Below are 24,561 nucleotides of genomic sequence, written 5' to 3'. Positions count from 1 at the left end.
GTTGCTAATTTTCTTCTTTTTTTTCTTCTTTTTTCTCCCCAAAGCCCCCAACTCCACAGTTGTATATTCTAGTTGTGAGTGTCTCTGGTTGTGGGATGTGGGACATCACCTCAGCATGGCCCGATGAGCGGTGCCAGGTCCATGCCTGGGATCCGAACTTGCAAAACCCTGAGCCGCTGAAGCAGAGCACTCGAACTTAACCACTCAGCCACAGGGCCGGCCCCTCTCCTTTATTTTTTTAAGGTGGGAAATAGCCAGCTTTGCCATTGTTTAATAAACTTAATTGTGATGCTTATAAGCTTAATGTCTATGTTCATGAGATTGATTGGCCAAATTAACTTTGTTCTTATAATGTCCTTGTCAGACTTTAAGATCAAGGTTATGCTGATCTCACTGAAAAAAAAGTGAGAAGTGTTCTCTCTTCCTAGTTTCTGAAACAGTTTCTGTATTATTAGTATTATTTCTTTCTAAATGTTTACTAAAATTCAAATGTGAAGCCATCTAGGTCTGGAGCCTTCTTTGCATGAAGATTTTTCATTACAGATTCAATTTATCCAATAGCTATACAATTGCTTACATTTTCTTTTCTTCTTGTGTCAGTTTTGTAGGTTTTGTTTCTCAAATTCACATAAAATTTTTCAAAAAATATTTCTTGAAATGTCCATGGGATCTGGAGACCTTTTTTTTTTTTACCTCCCAGCATTGGGAAGTCGTGCCTATTCTTTTTGTCTTTGAACATTCTTTGCCAAGGGGGAGGTTCCTTTCAAAGAACTTTTGCCTTTGTTGATTTTGTTGTACACTTTCCCTCTATTTCATTAGTTGTTACTTATCTTGATTATTTCCTTCCTTCTAACTTCAATTTCTTGTTCTTTTACTAACTGTTTAGAAGGGATATTTAGAGAACAGATTTTACGCTTTTCTTATTTTTAAGTGCACTTGAGGTTATAAATTTGCCCTAAGCACAGCTTTCATTAAATCTCATGTCTTAATACATTATATTTTCATTATTTTTCAGTTAAAAACATTTTCTAATTTCACGTATTCTCTAGTTTAGCCATGGGTCATTAGAGGTATACTATTTAATTTTCAATCTTTGGAGACATTTATCTTTTTATTAATTTCCAGTTTAATCTCGCTGTGGTCAGAGAACATATTCTGAATTACAATCTTCTGAAATTTGTTGAGAATTATATGACCCTGGATATGAGCAATTTGGCTAAATGTTCCATGTACACTAGAAAATAATTCGTATCCTAGACTTGTTTCATGAAGTGTTCTATATATACCAATGGTTGCGTTGTTTACATCTTCTAAACCTTTACTGATTTTCTGTTGCTTGCTCTATCAGTTCTGGAGAATTATGGTAAAATCTACCATTATTATCAATTTGTCTATTTCTCCTTTCAGTTCTATTGATTTTTTGCTTTATATAAATTTGTGGCTGTTACCAGGTATACCCAAATTTAAAGTTCTTATCATCTTCCAGGTGAATTGACCTTTTTATGATTATGAAAACTCTGTTTATCTAAAGTAGTGCCTCTTACTCTAAAGTCTACATTGCCTGGTATGAGTATTGCTAGACCAGCTTTCTTTTGGTTAGAATTAATGTAGTATATTTTTTTCTGTTTTTAAATTATTATATTGAAGGTGTACCCCTTATCAGTAGCATACATTGTTTTTTTTTTTTTCTAAATTCTGGTTTAATTTAATACTTGTCTTTAATGGAAGTATTTAGTCCATTTATATTTAAAGCAATTTGTGATATATACGGGTTTAAATCTTTACATATTACTATTTTCTACTTGTTCCATATTTTCTGTTCTGTCTTCTCTCTGCTTGTGTTTTTTTTAGGTCTAATATTTTACATCATTCAATTCTCCCCCTCCCCAATTGTTATTCATTTTCACTCTCCTTTTGGAAATAATATAAAGTAGAACTTTTATAATTCCACAGATAATGGAACTACTTTAAACTTTTTAACTCTATTTACCCCTTTTTATCTTTTATAATATTTTTGTCACAAATTTTAATTCTATGTATATTTTAACCCAACAAATACTGATTGTTGTTTTTCTACAATCAATATCCATTTATACTTTAATCAGATATTTATTTCCATTGCTCTTTATTTTCCTGCTTTCATTTGGGATCATTTTCCTTCTGCCTGAAGAACATCTTTTAGTATTTCTTTTACTTCAGGTTTGCCATGACAAATTCTCCCAATTTTTGTTAGACTGAGAAGTTTTAAGTCACTTTCATTCATGAAGGACATTTTCACTGAGTAGAGTTAAGGTGGCAATTATTTTCTTTCAGTACTTTAAGGATGTTATTCCATTGTCTTATGAATTCCTTCACTTTGGTTGAAAAGTCACCTGTCAGTCTTATTGTTGCTCCTATGAAAGCAATGTCTCCCTTTACCCCCAATAGCTTTTAAGATTTTCTTTGGTTTTTGGCAATTTTACTATGATGCTTCTAAGTTATAGGCTGAATGCTCTTTGTGTCTCCCCAAAATTCATATGTTGAAATCTAATCCCCAATGTGATGGTGCTAGGGAATGGGGCCTTTCGGAGGTGATTACATCATGAGGGTGGAGCCCTCATGAATGAGATTAGTGACCTTACAAAAGAGGGCTGACAAAGTTCTCTAACCCCTTTCTGCCATGTGAAGACTGCCATGTATGAACTGGGAAGCAGGATTTCACCAGACACAGAACCTGTCTATGCATTGCACGCTTATCTTGGACTTCCAGGCTCCAGAACTGTGAGAAACAAATTTTTTGTTTATAAGCCACTGAGTCTGTGGTATTTTGTTATTGCAGCCCAAACGGACTAAGACGGGGTCTGTGGTTACACAGAAGGTAAGTCATCTCACACACTCTATCCCAGATGTCGCTTATGTTCTTTGCTGTATTTTCCATCTTTTTTCCCCTCTGTTTCAGTTTGGATATTTTTTATTGACTTATCTTCAGTTCATACATCCTTGCTTCTGCTATGTCTAATCTGCTGTTAACTCATCTACTGAATTCTTATTTTACTTGCAATACTTTGCAGTTCCAGAATTTATGATTTAAAAGGTTCCACTTCTCCAATACACTTCTCTGTCCTATCGCCTATTTTCTAGAACACAGTGATAGTAATTTCAAACTTTGTGTCTAGCAACTCGAAAACCTGGATTTACTTCCGTTGAGCAAAATATACAAAAAGGCATTCCACAGTGAAGAAATGCAAGGGGCTAATAAACATATGTAAAGATACTCAAAGTCACTAATCAGGGAAATTAAATTTTAAGCCACAAAGTGACACTATTTCAGACTCACCAAATTGGAAAAAATTAATACATCTGATAACAGCCAAGTGTTGGACATGGTATGAAGAATAACAACTATACACCATTCTTGGGAACTACAGATTTGTATAACCACTTTAGAAAGTAATTTGGCAATATTTAGTGAAGCATAAGAAATGAGTGAATGCTATTACTAAAAATTCCACTTTTAGATGTAAACACTAGAGAAACTCTCACACGTCTCTTACACATACAAAAATTTTCAGTGTTGTCTTATTGTAAGAAAACTTGGAAAAAATATGTCCACTGAAAGAAGCTTGGATAAATAAATTCTGGTATATTCATACGTTTAAGTTTTATAAAGCAATAAAAATGAACTACAGCTACTTGCATCAATATAGCTCAATCTCAAACAATTTTTAAGTACAAAGGGTGTTCACAGAAGAATGATTCAAAAGTGAGCAGTGTTATTTACCAATATTTTAAACATAATAAAATCATAAAGAAAAGTAAAGGAATAATAAATATCAAATTCAGCAGAGTAGTTACCTCTGGAGAGGGTGCAGTTAACAAAAGGCACAAGGGCTTCCAAATCATTGATAATGCTCTGTTTCTTCAACTAGAAGGCAGGGGTTGGGGTATATAAAAGTATTTTTTTTCTCTTTGGAATGTATGATGTATACATTTAAAAGGTAATTATTAAAAAAAGAAAGAAAGGAAAAGAAATTTGGACAAAAATACATCAAACTGCTATCTCTGGCTGGGGAGGGGATATGGTTACTGATGATTTTTATTTTCTATGTTATATGGTGCTGCAAAAGTTGCATTTTTTTTTACACTGAGCAAATACAATTGCAAGCAGAAAAAATAATAAAAAGTTGATTAATTTTAAGTAACTTTGCAACATTGTAACTTTATAAAACTTGAACATTTTAATTCTAAAACATCTAAGAAAAGCCTGTAAATGCCTTGAATTTTTAATCAAGTATACAGCATTAATAACAATCACATATGCATACACAAAAATTAGAGGTTAGTGAAAGAAATCCTCTCTGCTGCCAGGTGCTCTAGGTTAAAGGCTCCTCAATCAAGTGAGTATAATCTTTATTTTGCCTTGGCTGCCTATAAATCCCGAGAGGAGATGTAAACATACATACACCAGACTAAACAGCGGCTAAAAAGTGGCCACTACTTACTCTCCCACTCACACATACCATGTAAGTCTGTGGGAAAAACTTACAACTAAACTAAGGAACTCAAGTAAAGTTTTCTGAAAATAACCCAGAGCTGACAAGTCAGTAGGAGGGCCTGGATGGTTTCAAGACACAGTTTTTAACCAAGACTTGGACCTCCAACTGTTTTCTTAAACAAAGATTTACATCCCATCCTTGGCTAAATTACTTATAAATTAATCAAATTAATTACTCTGAGTGGATAAGCAGGAGGCTGGACAAGATAGTACTGATGTCAGCCAATGAAGTCTGTGTTGTTTTAACTAAATATATCAGCTTAGTTTTAAACAGATCTACTGTGCACAAATATGGTAAGGGACCCAGATCCTACCCAAAATCTTAGTTCTGTTTCCTGTTCTGGGAACAAACATACCTAGTTTTAATACATCTACATAAAATTGTTAAATTTTCTACAACAACAAATTCATCTCTCTTAACAATGATACATTATTTTTAAAAAGTAGTGGCTTTCATTCTTCCTACATAACTATATTCTACAGCGTCAAGAAATGTTTTTAAGCAAATATGTTACTTAGAACGCAAGGTATTAAGTGACAATCTTGACCCGGGTATTTGTAGAACAATTTGATTCAAGTATTTGTTTCAGTTTAAAAATATTTCTATAGTATATCTTCATGGAGATGGGAAAAAAGTAAACTAAATTATCCCTAAAATGTCTGACAACTAGAGCTTTTTAAAGTCAGTATTACACATTGTCCCACAGATAGCAAATCCAGAATGTATGGGTATCATTTCCTTGTTTTCTAACATAGGACACATTTTATACTTATTTATATTTTACAGCTGTCGCCTACCCACTTAACAAAGAACAAAAAAGTGTACAACTTGGAAACACAGACTTTTATGGTTGTGAATCAGAAGAAAAGATTTTTTTCTAAGTAATTAGAAGATTACGATTTTCTAATTCACAAATTGACTATACTAGGTCACCTTTGAGTAATGGAAATCTCTGTTTAAACATTCTTTTGGCAATAGGCACCAAGCATTAGATCTTATTTCCAAACTTTACCAGCTGGGTTTTGTCATTAACATTTATTAACAATCTAAGATACAGCTTTCCACGTCTAATCTGTACTACACAAATGTTTTGTATGGCCCTCCAGAGGATTTTGCTGTGACAAATTACTGGCAGAGATTATAGCCCCGTGGCTATTCACCAGAGGCAATGTAAAATTAACATGGTACTAATCCAATTTAAACAAAAAGTTGCACAAACAATCCTCTGAACAAAAGCAGACAGAGGATTCCAATTTCATATTCAAACACAATAAACGTGTTTTTAATAAAAAGTTTTAGAAAAAAATTGAAGTAACTTTCACACATATGAATTGTGCCTATTTGATGAAGTTGTTAATTTTAATCTTCTGAAAATAGTTAGTGGCAGAGTGCAATTCACTATGGTAATCTCAAGGTCTATTACATTTCTCCTTAAAGAGTTGAATCTCAAATGTGGTCTGCAGAACATCACTGATTCCTAGTGACCTTGAAACCTGTTTACAGTGTTGTTTCTAAAGCAGAAAGTTTGTGGAATAAGGAGTAGAATTGCTCTGCAATGAAGATCACTGCACTCAAAGAATGAGACTATTGTCTTTCAAGAAGTACAAGTTTAGAGTTGAGCCAGTAATTTAACACTGTTTTCTCTTCTTCTTAATACACTTATAGTAACTCAAGAGAAAGCAGGCATCTGAACTTTTGTGATACCCTCTCTGTTATTAGGAAAAGCTAAAATTACTTTGCCAATGGTTTTGGGGCAAAAGGGTAGAAAATACACAGGAAGAAAGAGTAAACAGAAAATAGTGGGTTAAATGGAAAGATTCAGAAGATAGCAAAAGTGTATGAGGATGCATGTATTATGATGGAGGGGGCCTTGGTGGGAGCTTTTTACACTGAATCTCCTTTTAAAGGAGACTACCTCAATATTTCAGTGTTAACACTAACAGAGAGCCATGAACTTAGAGGATTCTCTTCAGAACATCATTTGTTTACTTTCTTGTATTTTACAAGGCACTTCAGTGAAAACAATGTCCTCTGTCAATATACACATGTGAACATAATTTACTCAAAGTAAAAAGTTCTTGCAGGGATATTTCTTAATAAGAAACACAATTATAATTAAATTATATTTTAATAATTAATAATTACTTATTTCTTCAAAGGAAATACCCTAGTCAACAGCTAACACTTTCCCATCTTTTCCTTACTGATTTTGGTAGTGCCTTATAATGAATTACCATTGCACTAGTCTCTTATCCTTCACTCTGCAACTTCTTCAATGGCAGGTACTATCTTCCACGTCTTCCCCATCTACTATCTATTTTAAAATGTGAAATGATTTCAAATCTAACAGTGATATTTGAAACACTGTCTTCGAAATATTACTCCCTTAGCTTTGAGTGACAAAATAACCCCGCTGTCCTCTTGTTTTTCTAGTACTTACTTTCTATTATTTTTGTCGACTTCATTTGCATTGCTCACCACCCTGCTCTATTCCTGTTCAGCAGTCCTCCCAGCTGAACTTTAAGTTCCATGGAAGAGCACTGCTGTATCTAGAGCACCTACCACCGTGCAAGGTGCAGAGCAAGGTCTCAGTCAGCACTTGCTGACACATGAAAGAAGGAAGAAAGGAAATAGCCATAGATGTTTCCTCAGACTCAATGCTCTTCATCACTTTATACCCAAACTTTAGGAAGTTCACCTACTGATACTCTTGCGTATCTGCACATGTAGCCCTTACGTCTGTTTTTTTCCTTCCATCGTTTTCTACAGAACATCTATTAAAACTACCATCCAAAGAACTGTTGTTACTCAAACTATATCCTACCCGACTTCCCTATTGCTGTTACTATATAACAACATCCTCCTGTTCTCTAGACTTAAAAATTTTAAATTATTGTTGGTGCCTATCAGTTCTCTGAACAGCGAGCCAGTCACAGATCCCTCCAATATTTGTTCTGTTCACTGACATCCAAAGCTACCATCTAACTAGGTCTCCGTTGACTGAAACCAAGAACACTATACAATAGCTTTATGGCTCATCTCCTTTTAACAACAGTTACCATTTATCGAGCACATACTGTGTACCAAACACTGTACTAAATGCTTTACAGACAGCTCATTTAATTCTTCGAACCACCTGTGAGGAAAAATTTCGCTATACAAATGAGAAGACTAATCAGAAAAATTAAATTACCCAAGTCGCAGAGATAGTTAAGAGGCAGAGCCAGGATACAACCCAGCTCTTTTGACTCCAAGGCCATGTTCTAAACTACTACATATGCTGCCTTTGATAGAATTTGTATCCTGTTATTTTTAACAGCTACTTTTATCACATTATTTCCTCGCTTCTAATTACACAGGGACTCCTCCCTATTGTACTGTATGTAACCTAAATATCTTGGCATCATGACTTTACATTAGCCTCTTCTCTATCAAGTCACTTTAACCCTCATTATCAGAGCTAGTCTATTTAACAGTCAATGATGCTATTTTCCGTGCTAGGATATGTCAAATCATGACTTCCTCTGCCTCAATACTGTCAGAAATCCCTAAAGTCTTCCATGGCTTGCTTTCTTCTCCTTGAAATTCGTTCATTATCTGGCTTCTATGGAATGAAACCATAACATTATAAAGGGGAAAGAGCCTGGGCCTAGACTCTGGTCAAATGGTTTCAATCCTGGTTCTATCAATGAGTACCTGTGTGATCATGCGCAACTTACTTCACTTGTCTAAGTCTCAGTTTCTTTATCTATAAAATGAGAATGATATTACCTGCTATATAGCGATCTTGGTTAGGACTAAATGGAAAGATACGTCATATCTTAATCTTTTATTTATTTATTTTTTCCCCCTTTTTCTCCCCAAAGCCCCCCGGTACACAGTTGTATATTCTAGTTGTGGGTCCTTCTAGTTGTGACATGTGGGACGTCACCTCAGCATGGCCTGTCGAGCGGTGCCATGTCCACGCCCAGGATCCGAAACAGTGAAACCCTGGGCCGCCGAAGTGAGGGCGCAAACCTAACCACAATGGGGCCGCCCCCGATCTTAATCTTAAAAGAAAAGATATGAAGCACAACACCTGGTATATAGCAAGCCTTTGATTCATGCTAACTGCTCTATCACTATCATTATAATAATCTTCCTTTCTTTCTAGTAGCTGTTTCCATTATCAGTTTTCCTTTCTCCTCCTTAAACACAAAAATTCTAAATTCTATCTGTCACAGCTTCAATTATCACCTCTGAAAAGGATTCCTTCATCTGTTTTTAAGCCCAATCATTCTCCCAACATCAGATCCATACTTCTAACCGCTTGCTGAATTTCTTTCTGTAAAATTAAAATACCCAAATTTGCAAATCTTATGCCCTTCCTGCACACCAATGAGCTTCTCGTCTTAATAACCAAATTTCTGATACTGGAAAACTCGCTTTCCAGACACTAAGACTTAAGCTCTTGGCATCATCTTTGACTTTCTACTCTGTCTTCCAATCAGGTAAATTGTGCTAGAATCTACCAAATATAGAATCTACCAAAACTACGTCTTTTAAAAGAATCTTCTTGTCATGTGTTCACGGCTACCACTTAAGTTCCGGTCCTTATCACTTGAAATTACCTCTAAAATGAGCCCTCCTCTGTTCTTCAACTAAAGTCAACACTTTCTGACTTCATGCCTCTTTGCTATAATCATTCTATATTCATTATATTTACAACATCCTCTGTGCCCTACTTTCCTAAATCACAACCAATTCCTCAGAGGTCCATCTCAAATACCTCCTCTTCTATGACACCTTTCCGAAGTCCTATTAAATAAATGTCCTTTCCCCTCCTGAGTACTCTGTATGGTTCTCTTCAGCACTCCTACTATTAGGAAGTAAATGTTATGTTTATAGTTTTTCTTCCCTATTACTAAATCGCAAGCTCTCTGAGGGAAAGACCTATGTTTTATTTATATCTATAAATCTCTTGAATACAGGAGGTCCCGAGCACTATATATGATTATTCACTCATCTATACTTAGTCCTGTGAGCATATATAAAATATTTACTTTGTGTAATATTATTTTATACTTATTTTTATCATCTCAACTCATCTACAAGCTATGTTAGCACTGTTTGCCTCATCTATTCTCATGCAGTCTAGTACCAACTCCTCTATGAAGGTGGTACACATTTAGTACAATACCACGAAGATATTTAATAACATTTGATGGTTATGGAGACATATTAAGAAAAACACAAATCTGAAAGACCCTATGTATCAAATTTCATTCAGAATAAAACTGACACATTAAAGAAAGCAAAACTTAGAATAAAGTAACCATTACTGATCCTTAAAACTTTTAGGTCAAGTATATTAGAGTCAAAATAAAAATCTTGCTCATATTTTATTTGATCTTAAGATAGATTTCTCATGAAGCTAACATCATTTGTTTAGTATCACAAAGAAAAAAAAAAGTAACATAAGAAGCTGGAAAATGACTATCACTTTTAAACACCTAGAAAGTTATGCAAAAATTTCCTGTGATTTCTTTTCTTAACTGAATAAATTACTGGGTCTTCCTGGGAATAACATTTCAAATGTGTTCTTACATTCGAGGGCATGTTAAATTTTTTAAGTTATCCTTAAAGTTCTCCCCCAAAAGTCACTCCCAATGGAAAGAAATTAATACTAAAAGGAGGAAAAGAACGGTAGTTTTATAAGGAAAAGTAAAAGAAATTATTCCCAATTTCTTCTGAGGAAGAGAATTGTTGGCAATTAACAAAAAAGGACCTAAAAGTTTTAGTTTTTAATTAAGAAAAAGAAGAATCTTATATATAACATATTAAAAAAAGAGATGCTCTAATCTCAAAAATTGCACTGGAGATTCAAATGCATACATCTGAACATAACAGTTATTGCCAAATACGCAAACTTGTAAAGAATCAAGGGAAAAAAGACATAAAAAGAATAATCCATCATCAGCTATAAACTACATACCTGTTTAAGTCTGGCAAGTTCCTTCAAAGCTCGTCCCCACTGCTGCTTGTAATGCAGTTTAGACTTAGTTGCAGACTCCAACTTTCTTTCAAGTTCAACCTAACAGTGATTAAAATCATATCAAGTGAAACACTATACCACTGTGTACAATCACTGAAAGATAATATATACAAAGAGTCTGGCTTAAGAAAAGAGTTTATATAGTGTAACATACGACATCATTTAAAACTGTTATATAATTTACTATAAATATTATGGCACATGAACATTTTCTTGTTTAAAATATAGTCGTATTTTTACTGCCTAACAGCCTATGCTAAAAGAAACTGAATTAGTCTTAACCTCCAGACAGTTACTATAAATGTATTTAAAACATGTATATTACATAAAGATCATAGAATGAAAAATACATTCATTTTTTTACAAAAAGCAGTTCTAACTGTTAGCATTCCAATTTAGCTGGCACTCTAAATCTTGGAAACAAAATTATTCCTTTTGGAGGCCTATCATTATGTGGAATTTTGTCTTAAAAAGAAGAGAACTAGTAGAGATACTTTCAAAACTCTATTTTGGCAAAAATCATAGAATGTTGAAAAGAGTGAAATGTTTTATCAGAAAGCAGTTTACTAGGAAAGAGTACAAAGTAAAAAATATTTTAAGAATGTTAAAATAAACCCAAGAATAAGAAAAATAATGCTCCTAATAACACTCATCTAACTTTTATTTTCTATTTTTCCTCAAATATATGAAGAAAAACATGAAAGTGATTCAATTAAAAAAATACGGTTATTTATACTTGCAGCAGGCAATCTGTTTGCATGAACTGAGGCCAACTTGGCTATGTTTTGGAATGTACTCTTTCAACGTTTCAAACTAAGTACCAAACAAATTCATGCAGCCAACAGAAAGTTTTACTATTTAAGTGATAATGTAATAATGTGCCTGAATTATAGTAAAATACTGTTATTCTAAACTGGTCTAATTTTTTTATATCAAGTCTACTTGATACAACTCCCAATGTTTTGCAGGAAAATAAAAACAAAGACATTATCCAAAAATTCAAACTTCAGAAAACTCATATGAAAATAAATGAAAAGAAAAGCAGATTGCCAAATTCCTTTCACAGAAGACCAGAACATTCTCTGCAGTAATATATGACTTCATGGAGTCAAGGTCTTTTCTGCTTTACAAATCCCTAGTGCTTGGATTTAAATGTGTTGACATTTCACAACTAGACTCATACGTCTTAAATTGAATAATACTCTGAGATTATCAAAGATGATCTCTTCCACTTACACCCCAAGGATTTATACACATTACTTGGTAATTTAACAATAGGACATATGTCAGAGGAATAGGAAAAATCTTTTTCTAGCTGTGAGGTAAAAGAGTAGTATTCAGTTACAAAAGTGATCATGTCCATGGGTCTTGAAGAAAGTCTATTATTCTGGACGAGCCCAAGGATGAGGGTTAGGACAGGGACGAACCTAGAGAGGTTGCTTATACCCAAAGAACTCACTCCATCAGAAAAAGCTATCTGGCAGTTACATCAGTTTTGCCATGATTATCAAAATAATTCACAACTGTACAGTTATTCACACTAATTTAAAACATACGTATAGGCAATACATATAGTTTCTTTATTCTTAATAAATAAAAAACTGTAGCTATCAAATCTGAGAGACAAACCTCATTTTTCTAATTGATTCCTATTACCAAATCAATGAGTTCTAATTTTCTTATTTTTTTAAGGATATAGATGTTTCCATATCACTTCCTATAGTGAGTCCAAAGAAATATATGAACCCAATTCCCAGAAAAATGCACACAACCAAAGTTTTGATGTAATTTCAGGGCACTCAAAGACTCTGAGTTATGAGCACTTATTGTAAACAGATTTGAGACATGGGGAAGCCTTGGCACTTATATCATAAGCCAATTTATAGATGAAACAAAAACTCGGCTCAGGACCTAGAGTCGATTTAGAGGCTAGTGAAGACTGAAAGCACAGACTAGCGTTCACTGGTTCTCAATTTCCCTGTTTCTCCCCTCGATACACCTACAACTCTAATTCTCTACTAAAGGTTTGGCATTGTCTTCATCTCTAATCCCCTATTCCCCAGTGCTAATCTTCGCAAGGAACTATTGATTTCTCTGTTGAAATACTTTCTAGTTTTATTCCTTTACACATCTACTGCCATTTCCTTAGCTCAGGCTCTCCTCATCTTCTCTTGTCTCCTGGGCCTCAAACCTATTCTATCTACAAATTCTACAAACCACTATTAGATCAATTCACTCTCTACTAAAAAAATCTACAATAGCTACTTCTTGCCTATAGTACTGAGCCTAAACTCCTCTGCCTAGGTGTCAGAGCACTCCAAATAGAACTTTCATCCGACTTACTCAACCTACTTTCTCGGTATTCCTCAACAGGAAACCCTCTACTCCAACCACCAGGATGGTGTACCCAACACCCTCCTCATTGCCCAAACTACTTCCTAAGCCTGTCATGTTTCAATTTCTTCTCTTCTTACTTGAAACTTCAGGCTCAGCTCAAATTTCACCTCTACATGGAGCTGTCTTAAAACTACCATATTCTGAACAATGATTTCTCTTTTCTGAGTTACAAAAAGTTTCTATCATATTTCCTGGTATTTGATTATGCACAGTCATTTCAAGCTCTCTGAGTCATCTCTCCAATTATATTATGAACTCTTTAAAAGTGAGGTCTCAAAAGGATAATGTACTTTTGCTTTTACTCTCTTTTCTTTCTCCTCATCTTTCCCTGTATCTTAATGTTAACTTATTTCTGGACCATTTCAGTATAAATGGGAGTATCTGTGTTATACTGAAGAGAATGGGTAATTAGAAAAGAAAAAAAAAGCTCTCAATCAGACAAACCGGAAATTACAGACTAAATCAGATACTTTTTCACTTACATCTTCCTTTTGTGCTTTTATGTCTTTGTTACAACTTAAGAAATAAGCTTCTGCCCTCTTCTGGCTCCAAAAAAATTTACAAAGAATTTTCAGAAGAGCTGAGAAGCCCTTGTTTCCTAGGCACTTAAACATGCTGAATGAATTCATTCGGTCAGACACACAGGTACTTCAGTTGTGTGGTTTTTTTCTCTCTCTCTCGACAAGCTCCTGGTACTATTTATACTTTTAAAATATGTTTAGTGATTTTTATCCTTTGGTAGAAGTGTAGTTAAAAGAAGGAATTTTAAAAGTCACTTTATTTCTATGGTGGATATTATCTAGCCTCTATTCAGAAAAAGATGAATAAGATAATGCTTCTGTTCCAATTTTGAGATATTTTTTCTCTGAATTCCCTCAAGGTAAAAGGGAAATACTCTTTGACTCCTACTGAATGGAGCTGTGAGAATCAATGAGTTAGCCACTGTCTGAGTGCTTCAACTATCTCTGGTAGGTACCACAGAATTCATATTTATAAACACAGAAATACTTTAATACCTGGTTTTGTAAAAAAAAAAAAAAAAAAGCGGTGGGAAATGTCCAACTAGATTAAAGTTTGCTGGCAGAGAAATGCGGAGAAGGCCAAAAATGGCGAAATGAAGAGATTGTCCACATATGTACGAAGCAGAATCAACATGATTTTGCAAATAAATAGATGTGGTGGTAAGAAGAGGAACCAAAGATATCAAGGCAACTGACAGGCAACAGAAACATTTAAATAGCTCAGAAACACTAGAAGAAACCAGTTAATTAATATCCTTCTCAACTCAAAAGACTTTTTTTACCACGCTCTTATTCTTGCCTCCAAATGTTTTATATATTCACCCGTTTTGCCTCTTAAACAGTGTTCCTTCTTTCAAAGACTAACTCTTCTAGGCTTCAATCATCCCCTCCTCTCTTAAAGCTCTAGTTTCTCCTTGGTATTTTTTTTTTTTAAAGATTGGCACCTGAGCTAACATCTGTGGCCAATCTTTTTGTTTTTTCCCTTCATCTCCCCCTCAAAGTCTCCCAGTACATAGTTGTATATTCTAGCTGTAGGTCCCTATGGTTGTGCTATGTAGGACACCGCCTCAGCATGGCTTGATGAGCAGTGCCATATCCGAACCTAGGATCCAAACCGGTGAAACCCTGGGCCATCGAAGCGGAGCACGCGAACTTAACCACTTGGCCCCGGGGCCGGCCCCCTAGTTTCTCATTCTTGAAACTCCTCCTTTTCCCTTGGGCACCACACTAGACTGTTTCTATTACTTCTCTAAAACTTTTTAGCCTCCTTCCTTGACTCTTGCTTTTTGTCCATGAAGGTGAACTTTCCCATTAAGTTGTTATTTTCAGTTGTCCTTCCTAAATACTCCTTAAGCAATTTCATCTACTTCTAAGGCTGTTACTTTATTCAAATGACTCCTAAATTTGTAAGTATAGCCCTTTTCTCTCTTCCTACTACGTTTTCTCATTTTTCACCACATAGCGAACTTTTCCACTTAGATTATTCTGCTAGCATCTCAAAAGTAATAGATCTAATAATCTTATAAACTTGAGAGTAATCTGACTTTTCTTACTGGATGAAATACGAATTCTGTAACTTAGCATCTAAGGTCTTCCCTCATATGGCCGAAAATTACCTTTATTTCCAGCATTCTCTTATCAGGCCCATTTTTATTTTGAAACTACTATACTGATTAAACTCTAGGTTCTAGTCAAGATGTTATCCAAATATACAATAGACTTTTTAACCTCTGTACTTCTGTCCAATACTTCTTCTTGGAATAACCTCAGTCACATATTTACCTAGTTAAAATTTCATCTGTCCTTTAGGTTTCATATCCAATCTCACTTCTTCATTATACTTAATGTGTTGATTTCAGTAAAAGTGACTTTCCTTTCCTTTTGCATTCACAGTGTTTAGTAAGAGAAAGTTAGATTAGACCTGCTATCATTTGCCTTTCACTATAATTATTTAAGTTCCTTGTCTCCTTTTGTAACTTGTTATTTACTTGACTCTATCCTGAACATTTTTGAATCATTCATAATAGCATTTAGCACAGTGTTATAAATAGTACGTATCTTTGCTGGATAATGAAAAACCAACTGTATCAATCAGCATCATGACAGGAAAACAGAAATCACTCTAGGTCTTTCCAACAGAGGTATTTTAATACAAGCGACTGGTTATATAAATAATGGAAGAGCAGAAATGCCAAAGAAGATATGGTGAGGCAACCCAGTGATTAGCAGCAGCAGGAATCCCTACCTCTCCTGGGTAGGAGGGATTACAAAAGGAAATACCAGGAAGTAGCAGTTCCTGACCAGGAACCCAGAAACTGGGGTTATCCAGTAAGCTAGAACCACAGTGAGGATTGCCCAAAGGAAGATAGAGACAGGGGCTGTCTGGTGGGAGACAGAAACATAAAAAGATGGTATTTTGTACTACCAGAGAACATAAGGGAAGCAGAGAGAGAAAGAGACAGAGAGAGAGAAGAAAGAACTACCCTGGCATCTTTCCAACTCTCACCCACCTCACTTCTGTTAGTGCCCCCTAGTGGCTGAATCTACAGAAGAGAAAGGGCAAGGAAGCCTTCATACAAAGCTAAGTGGGAAAAGACAGGCAAGGGCTGACACAACAATTAAATCCTTAAACTTCTCAAGGTTATTTTCCTGTTTATTATCTATGTTATTTTGCAGTGTATGCTATATCTTTTTAATAATGCCTAAACATTAACAAACTACAAAATGCAAGAGCACATATTGTCAAACTTTGTCTGTTGGACATTACACATTTTTTAATGCCTAGAACCTGAACATTCTGTTTGTGGGAACTGCCAACATAAATGAGAAGCAGGACCTGGCTTCCAATGATAATTAAAATAGGATGGAGATCTCTTCTTCCAAGCTAAGAGTAGGGTACAGGCCTACGATTAAAATGCTCCTATCTGGGATGCTGAATCTAAAGAGTAAGTAAAATGCAAAGAGAATATGCACAATAGCTATTGCAAAACTGAGAGTTCAACAGTATGACACTAGAATCAGGGGACATTGAATCCACTGGCATAGCAGTGATGGCACCAACAGTAGCACACTGACTGTTTTGTGACAGGATAGGCAATGTCTTGCTTCCCTGGTTCCTGCCCATATTTTGAAACTGGTTCTTCAGCCTTCCTGACAGTTTTGTGAGCCCCTTTATTCCCAGTTAATCAGTTCTGTTGTTTGCAAACAAGGACCCTAATTAGTATAAGCTATTACTGATAAAAGCCAAGAAATTCAAGTACTGACAATGTCATGTGCCTTGAATTCTCTGATGTGTTCTTACTTGGTATCAGAATAGTACAGTGAAATATTATTATATTGTATATGCAAGTATCATTTATTGATTTTATAAATTGATCATTAAGACTAGCTAAGTTCATGGGGCTGGCCCCGTGGCCAAGTAGTTAAGTTCGCGTGCTTCGCTGCGGAGGCCCAAGGTTTCACTGGTTTGGATCTTGGCCGCGGACATGGCACCGCTCGTCGGGCCACGGTGAGGCGGCATCCCACATGCCACAAATTGAGGCACTCACAACTAGAATATACAACTATATACTGGGAAGATTTGGGGGAGATAAAGCAGAAAAAAAAAACACTCGTGGTAAATCCTTAAAAAAAAGACTAGTTAAGTTGCCACAAATTGACATGGGTCAACTGACAAGGGTCTTACCTTTTCCAAGGTGAGAAGATTTATTTCAGATTGTAGACGGATTTCTGGTTTGTTGCTTTGCTGATCCTTGAACTGATGGAACTCTTTTTCTAAAATTTTATACTTATTTTCAGCATCATTAAGCTGTGTTAAAAAAAAATTATAGCCATTTTAAAACAATAGTATGCAAAATTTAATATTACAGAATTCAAGAGTCAATTTTTTCTTATTCTAAAGCATGCTCATAGCAGAAAAATTAGAAAATACATAAAGTAAATGAGGAAATCCTAAAAGTTTAGCAAACGAACTGATAATATACAAAAAATTTTAATTTAAGAGTATGAAATTTCTTATAAAATCAGTATCATGAGAACATTTCTGTTAAATTTTAGATGGTAAATGAAAAAGTCACCTCGCAATATAATACTTTATACTTTTCTTAAGATGTCATATACAAGAAAGGATAGAGCATTATAGATATACCAGATTATTAGCAATAAAAACGTTTCATTTTAATGCAGTATTTATTCTTATAATTTGATACTGTATGAGTTTCATAATTCAAATACTATTACAACTTAAGACAATTTAAAGATGATTTGGCCCAATCTCTTCATATTTATAGGTAAGAAAATTGAGGGTCAAAGAGGTAAATAACTGAGGCACTGCCAAATAGCTAGTGAGTTAGTCAGCAGCAGAGGCACGAAGAGAATTTAGATCTTTTCATCCCCTAGAATAACGCTCTAATGAAAGCAGGCAACACTTGCTCAAATTAAAAACAAAAAAATAGAGACAGACTGCTATGACTACACACTCTATAATTTCCATTAAAATAGTTTCAAAGTACCAAAAAAAGGGGAAAATATAAAGATGTTCTTTTCAAATCTGGAATGTTTTTTTATCAAATACAAACAAGTACTGTTAAAAGATGCTCTCCAAAAACATACCAATATGACTATGCATCACTTACATAAACCAATTACCTCTTTACTAAGACAGAAGACTTAACTAAATTTGAAATACTGAGAAAATTTGTGGCAAAAATGGAACTTAAATTATCAATAATAATAAATTCTTGTTTTATGCCAATAAATACAAATAATTCTAATCAGGATTTATCTAACATCTTTAGGCAATGAGGTATTCCATATCTCAAACATAAAAACATTCCATACAACTAAACTTTACCTCTTTGAACATCCAAACTTTTATTTTTAAAGTTGAGTAGAAACCTGTCTAAACAATCTCTCTCTCTTTTCTGTTTTAAACAAAAGCTGATAAACTTAACATTTGGTATTTTTTCCACCATTCAGGGAAATTATTATGAACAAGTATTATAGTTACAATCAGGCTGTAAAGTTATTAGGCATACTGGGCTCTTTCTCTTTTGCTAAGTGGCCATCAGCTATGCTTATTTTTTGAGTTCTGGTAACTGCTTTAACATATTTGAATACAGATACTTTCTCTTTATCAGTTTTCCCTGATGGTATGTCTATCTGTCCCTTCTACCTGTCTACTTAGACATGTGTGTACAGTACCTGTAACCTGGTTCAGAGCAAGGACCTTAAAAGTTTTCTTACACAGAAAATGTGAAATGTTTATAGTCACAGGCTTAGCAATTTGGGTATCCCAGAAACTTCCACTGTCCCCACACCACCACAGTTTTTGTTCCAGGTCTTAGATTATGTTTTAGCAGCGCCCTGGGTAATTTTTCCAAAATATCAGTTCTTCCTACAAAGGTTCTTCCCACAAAGATGTAAGCTGAGGCTGGGGACAGAGAGAGGGGATTTTTCTAAGAGCTGCCCTGGTGATGTTGGAAGTCTTTGTTCTAGACGGCTGAATCTTTCTAAGTGGAAGAAGAAAAGCCATTACTGGTGATTTCCATCACAACTGCCACTTCTACAACTTTATTTTCCATATTTTAAGTGAGACCTCTATAATAACAATCAAATTCATACTGCCAACCACCTAAATAATGTGCCTTAACTGACCCTGAACTGCTGTGGAAACTATTATTCATGCTAGAATTTACTGAAGACTTTGGAGGCATTCACCATACATATCTAACCTACACTGAAATTTTTCAAGAAAGACAGGCTTAATTTTTAATAGCTTGATCCTTCTTTTTTTCAACAAATATTTATTAAAACCCTATTATATGTTGAAGACTGGCTAGGGTCCAGGCACACAGATATAAATGAAAACAGTTTTATGGAGCTAACAATCTGACACTGATCAAATTATCACTCAAAGAAATAAAAACAAACTGCTATGACATATCATAAAGAAAAAGAATAGGAGAATACTATCCCATGAAAACATATAAAAAAAACTTGACCTAGACTTGGGGAGGAGTCAGGGAATATTTCTTGGGGTAAGTGATGCTTCAGCCGAAAACTCAAGGATAAGTATAGTTCACTAGGCCCAGAAAAAGTAGCACACACAAAGATCCTATGGGTGAAGCAAGCACGGTATGCTTGCGGATCTGAAGGAAAACCAGCATGGGTGGAGAGTATACAGCAGAGGTGAAAGACTGGGAGATGAAGTGTGAGACGTATGCTGGGTCCAAACTATGCAGAGGCTTGTAGGGCAAGGTAATGATTCGATCTTTAGCCTATGAGCACTAAGGCGACATTGAAAGGTTTTAGAGGAGGGAGTCATGATTCCCAAATTTCAAAAACATCACTCTGGCTGCAGCAGGACAAACAGATTAGAGGGGTCCATTACTGAAATAAAAAACACTTACAGGAAGGTCAGGTATGAATAGGAGGATCATGTTAGGTTGTAAATGCCTTTAAGACATCCAAGCAGAGACGTCAAAAAGGCAATTAGATACAGGGGTCTAGAGTGCAAAGGAAAGGTCTGGGATATAAATGTGAAGTCATGGGAATGAATGAGACTGTTTAGTACAGAGTAAGTCTGGAGCTTGGAGGAAGTCTAACATTTAATGGCTAAAGGAAAATAAGCCTGCAAAAGAGCCTCAGGGACGGCCAGAAAAGCAGAGGAAAACAAGGAGAGTGGTGTTACAGAAGTTGAGAGAAGAGAATATAGAAAAACAAGTACAATAAGTTTGAGTAAGATGAGAAATGAAAAACACCCAGTGAACTCGGTGACTTAGCCATTGGCAGCTTCTCCAACAACTGGGGCAGGCGGGAGTAATGGGGACAAAAGCAGAGTGGGAATGGTTGTGAGGTGAGTGTAAGGTGAGGAAATGGAGGGAAGCATAGACAATTCTCTCATGAAATTTGGTTCTTAAAGGAATTTAGTCCAGTGATACAAGAAATATATCTATGTTTACTAAAAGATTTATCAGAAAAGGATTTTAAGTTGAGAGTTATCTGAAATACAGTACAATCTCACGTAAACAATTATAAGGGAAGGAAAATTATTCCAATATAGTGTTAGCTTTGATTAGGAAAAGATCCAACTTAAAGTATATTTGAATCTCAGTGCAATAAATATGATTAATAGTCCAAATTACTGAGAATTTTTAGAACTTTTTAGTGAACTATCACTATTATTTCCAGAATGCAAATAAACCCTAAGTGTAAAGAGATGACAGGTATTTTTTCTAACCTGCTGGTGAAGTCGGTGTTTTTCCTCTTCTAGCTGCTTGATCTTTAACCTTTCTAGTTCTACTTGGTGAACACAATCTTCTTTGGCCCTGCGAATAGAGTCCTGAAGTTCTTGTAGGTTCCGCTCACGTTCTGATTTTAGCTCCTTTCTTTCTCTTTGAAGCTTAAAACAAGTGCATTTTTAAGATGTTGGCCTATTACTATTTGTATTATACTGTTCAGTATTCTATTATTCTCATACACAGTCAAATGTTCAGAATATTTACAAGTTTATCTCTTTCAGTTACTAAACATTTAAGTACACTGAATTATAAATTTTAATCCATCATCATTTAATTCTAAATACAAAGAATATACAAAAATCCATATACAACTTCTATAAATTCATTTGAAAAGGCCCTAATCACTTAAAATTCCGGTTTGAATAAAACCAATTTTATTACATAAGCAAATTTTAGAAACTTCTTATGTTCTGCCAATCACATAGAAGATGACAGTCTTACTATTAGGAACAAATATCCATTATATTTAAGTTTAAACATCTAAATCAATTTAGAAATGCCAGAAAATGCATAAAGAAAAGGGTAGGGCGATACGCTGAGAAAATTTTTTTAGAAATGCATTTGAGTAGGGAAGGGATATATAAATTTAATGTGGCAGAAATTCTGATTATTTTGAAATGGAAGGGACATACAAATTTAATGTGGAAGAAATCCTAACTATTTTGAAATGAACTTTATAGTAATTTTAAAAAGTATTCAGGGTAAAATTTCAAAAGACTTAACAAAAAATGCTAACTAGGCATATTACTAACATAAGTTTTCATCTGTTTTTGGAATCTAATCTTTAATGGGCAAGAAAAAGAAATATGTCCTTCTTACTGAAAACAAAATCAGGATTCTAGGCCCCTGAGCCTGTGCTACTTTTTCTCTTTTCTCTAAGTAGTGCAACTATCCATTCCTTTCACATAATGGGAAAGTTAAGCAATAATCTTCACTATCACAGAAGTCAGCCAAAGCTGGTTGCATAATAGCCATTTCAAATAACAAACACTATCCTACCTCTTTCTCACATTCTAACATAGAAAATACACTTTTTTCAGCTGAACAGCAGTTTTCTCCATAATGTCTGAAAGAATTTCCATGAAATATATTTAATATAAGAATAAAGGAAAAAGAAATGAATGGTATGAACTTAAATTATGGATTCTGTGAAATGAAGATACATGATAGATGAATACAGTACCTCTGATTCTGCAATGACAAGCTGCTGCTCTCGCTTCTCTAAGTCAATTAGGGTCTTTTGAAGTTTTCCTTCTAGAATAGTATATTCAGCTACCTAAAAAATAACAAAAGAAAAGTTACCTTATCTTTTCCTCAAATTCAAAACACACAAATTCAAAAATGCATATATTATAATTTCACTGAAACAGAGGATCTGAGAATAAGAATTACACCCACCAATTCAAAGCAGAAGTTCTTTCTACTGTACTCTCAGGAAGGAAGACTGTCCAGCTTCTGCTTGGCTATCTCTAGTAATATTCAGTCTCCTGAAAGCCCATTGTCCCACTGGGTGGTTAGACCACTAGGAAAATCTTGTGTTGAGTCAAAACCTAGCTCCTTAAAATCTGCTTTGCTCAATACTCCAGTACTCCTCTCAATCCCTTTTCGTCACTTATGCTCTTTCCCTGGAACTAATCTTGTTGCTAGATCAGCTAGTCAGTTTCAAGTCAGTCCTCATATTGGCTCAGATCTGACCCTTTATTACAGTTCCAATAACTGAGTCCTTCATTGCTTCTGAAGCCAGAGTCCCTGCTTGGGCCCTTAGCCCAGTACCCCAATTTCTATCAGCAGTCCTGCTCTGATCTGTCTGTAAGGATGTCTCATTCAGGATAAGAGGTCTACCTGCTCAGCCTGTACAGGATGTAGGACTTCCATAGTTTTCTATCTTTCAGTTTAGACTGATCACTCTTACCAGGACTTTCTGAACCAATTTTTCCGTCCTCTTCACCAACTAGCCTCCAGGTCCCAGGCCCCATCCTGACTGTCTCTTCCCTACTGCTGAGAAAGCCCTGGTTTGATGCTCCTTAGAAGCCCACCCTTTAATACTATTGCTACTCCTTGGACAAAGAAAAAAAAATGTATCTTCACATATTTGAGTCTGGTGATAGCCATTATATCTTCTCCTAGTCTTTTTTCTTCTCCAAGATAAATGTAAGTTTCAACTATTATTCACACATTAAGATTTCTATATCTTATCTCAGATTTAATCTAGAGTCTAGATTCTAGACTAACTTCTTCCAAAAATATGGTACCCAGATGTGACTTCATCAGTACAGGGACCAAAGAATATGTACTGCCAAAGACTAGGGCACCACATATCTTTTAAATTAGTCTAAAATTACATTTGCTACTTCAGAATCCTAGTCACACTGTTATGTCAAAGAAAATCTCTAAGGTTTTTGTTTTTAAACCTGGGATAACCATACCCATTGCCCAAGTGACTGTTTTAACCTGACAACAGAATTTGACATTTGACCTTGTTAAACTTCACTTTCATGATTTAAGCCCAGCATAGCAACCAATCAAAATTATTTATAAATTGTTAATGCTACCATCTAGTTTTGGTTCATCTAAAGATATGTTAAGCATGCCTTCCTTCCTTTACCAAATCACTAATATAAATGTGTCAAATTCTGAGGGCCACATATAAAAAAGTCTTACAGAAAGAGACAGGCAAACAGGATGGTGAGGGATATTCAAACTGTGTGTTCTTCCTCCTCTGCCAACCCAAACACCTGTGTTCCAAGAGCTCTGTCTAAGGATGTCTTTTCTTGTCATACTATATGAGCTCCTTGGGTGATCTCATCTACCTACTATCACATATACTAAGAACTCCCAAATTTATATTGCAAGGTCAAACCTCCCTCCAGAGTTTCAGACCTATAAACCCAAATACCTGCTGAATATGCCAATATTCCCCACATATCTCGAACTCAAAAATGTATAAAAACCTGAAATCACAATCCTTCTGGTTTTCACAAATATTTATTGTATACTTAGCTGACCCTGGGCAAAACAAAGTCCTGTGGAACCTATATTCTGAGGGACGATAGACTATAAACAAAGAATTGGGTATTTAATGCAATAACAGGTAAATGCTATGAAGAAAATAAAGCAGAATGAGGGGACAGTTAGTGCCTGGGGGTGGGGGAAGAGGGCACTACTTTGGATACAGTGATCAGAGAAGGCCTCACTCAGATTATTCTGAGCAGAGATCAGAGATCAGAAACTATCTCTGAAAGAAGAGCCTTCTATATATCCTGAGGAGGGAAGTGGCCTAGTACGTTTGAGGAACTACAAGGAGGCCAGTGTGGTTTAGAACAGGCTGTGTAAACAGAAGTCTGACAGAAAATGAGGTCATAGAGGAAGGTAGGGGACAGATCATTTTAAGGCCTTGTAGGTCCAGTAAGAACTTCAAGTTTTATTCTAAATGTGATGAGCAGTATGATGGGTTTTGAGCAGAGGAGTACATAATCTGACTTATATTTTAAAAGCCTCACTCTTGGCTGATATGGATATAATAAGCTACAGGGGCCAGGAATGAAGGAAGGGATACCAAGTTAAGAAGTAACAGCAGTAATCTAGGAGAGAGATCATGATTGCTTAAACTAGTGAAGTAGCAATGGAAGTGGTTGAAAGTGGTTAGTTTCCAGGATACATTCTGAATGTGGAGCCCAGAGGATTTACTAATGAACTAGAATGTGGAATGAAACAGTAAAGGACGACTTAGCTTACAGCCTGAACAACTGAGTAAAAGGTATTGCTATTTATTA

At 35.2% G+C, this 24,561-nt stretch overlaps 1 protein-coding gene across 7 annotated transcripts in view; it reads right to left on the bottom strand.

Annotated features, from left to right (window-relative positions):
* CEP120 (centrosomal protein 120) overlaps nt 1–24,561 on the bottom strand; it is a 70,820-nt gene that overhangs the window by 9,720 nt on the left and 36,539 nt on the right. For all 7 annotated transcript variants that reach the window (XM_070233143.1, XM_070233144.1, XM_001504520.5 and 4 more), the window contains 4 exons: nt 21,972–22,064; nt 20,728–20,889; nt 17,173–17,295; nt 10,510–10,608 (listed from right to left, as the gene is read on the bottom strand). In XM_070233143.1, coding sequence (XP_070089244.1) covers nt 10,510–10,608; nt 17,173–17,295; nt 20,728–20,889; nt 21,972–22,064 — 477 coding nt within the window. The remainder of the gene's footprint in view (nt 1–10,509; nt 10,609–17,172; nt 17,296–20,727; nt 20,890–21,971; nt 22,065–24,561) is intronic.

This window comes from Equus caballus, chromosome 14, assembly GCF_041296265.1.
Source record: "Equus caballus isolate H_3958 breed thoroughbred chromosome 14, TB-T2T, whole genome shotgun sequence".
In the NCBI taxonomy this organism is placed as follows: domain Eukaryota; kingdom Metazoa; phylum Chordata; class Mammalia; order Perissodactyla; family Equidae; genus Equus; species Equus caballus.
Note: the sequence above shows the minus strand (reverse complement) of the source record. Positions and strands in the feature narration are given on the sequence as shown.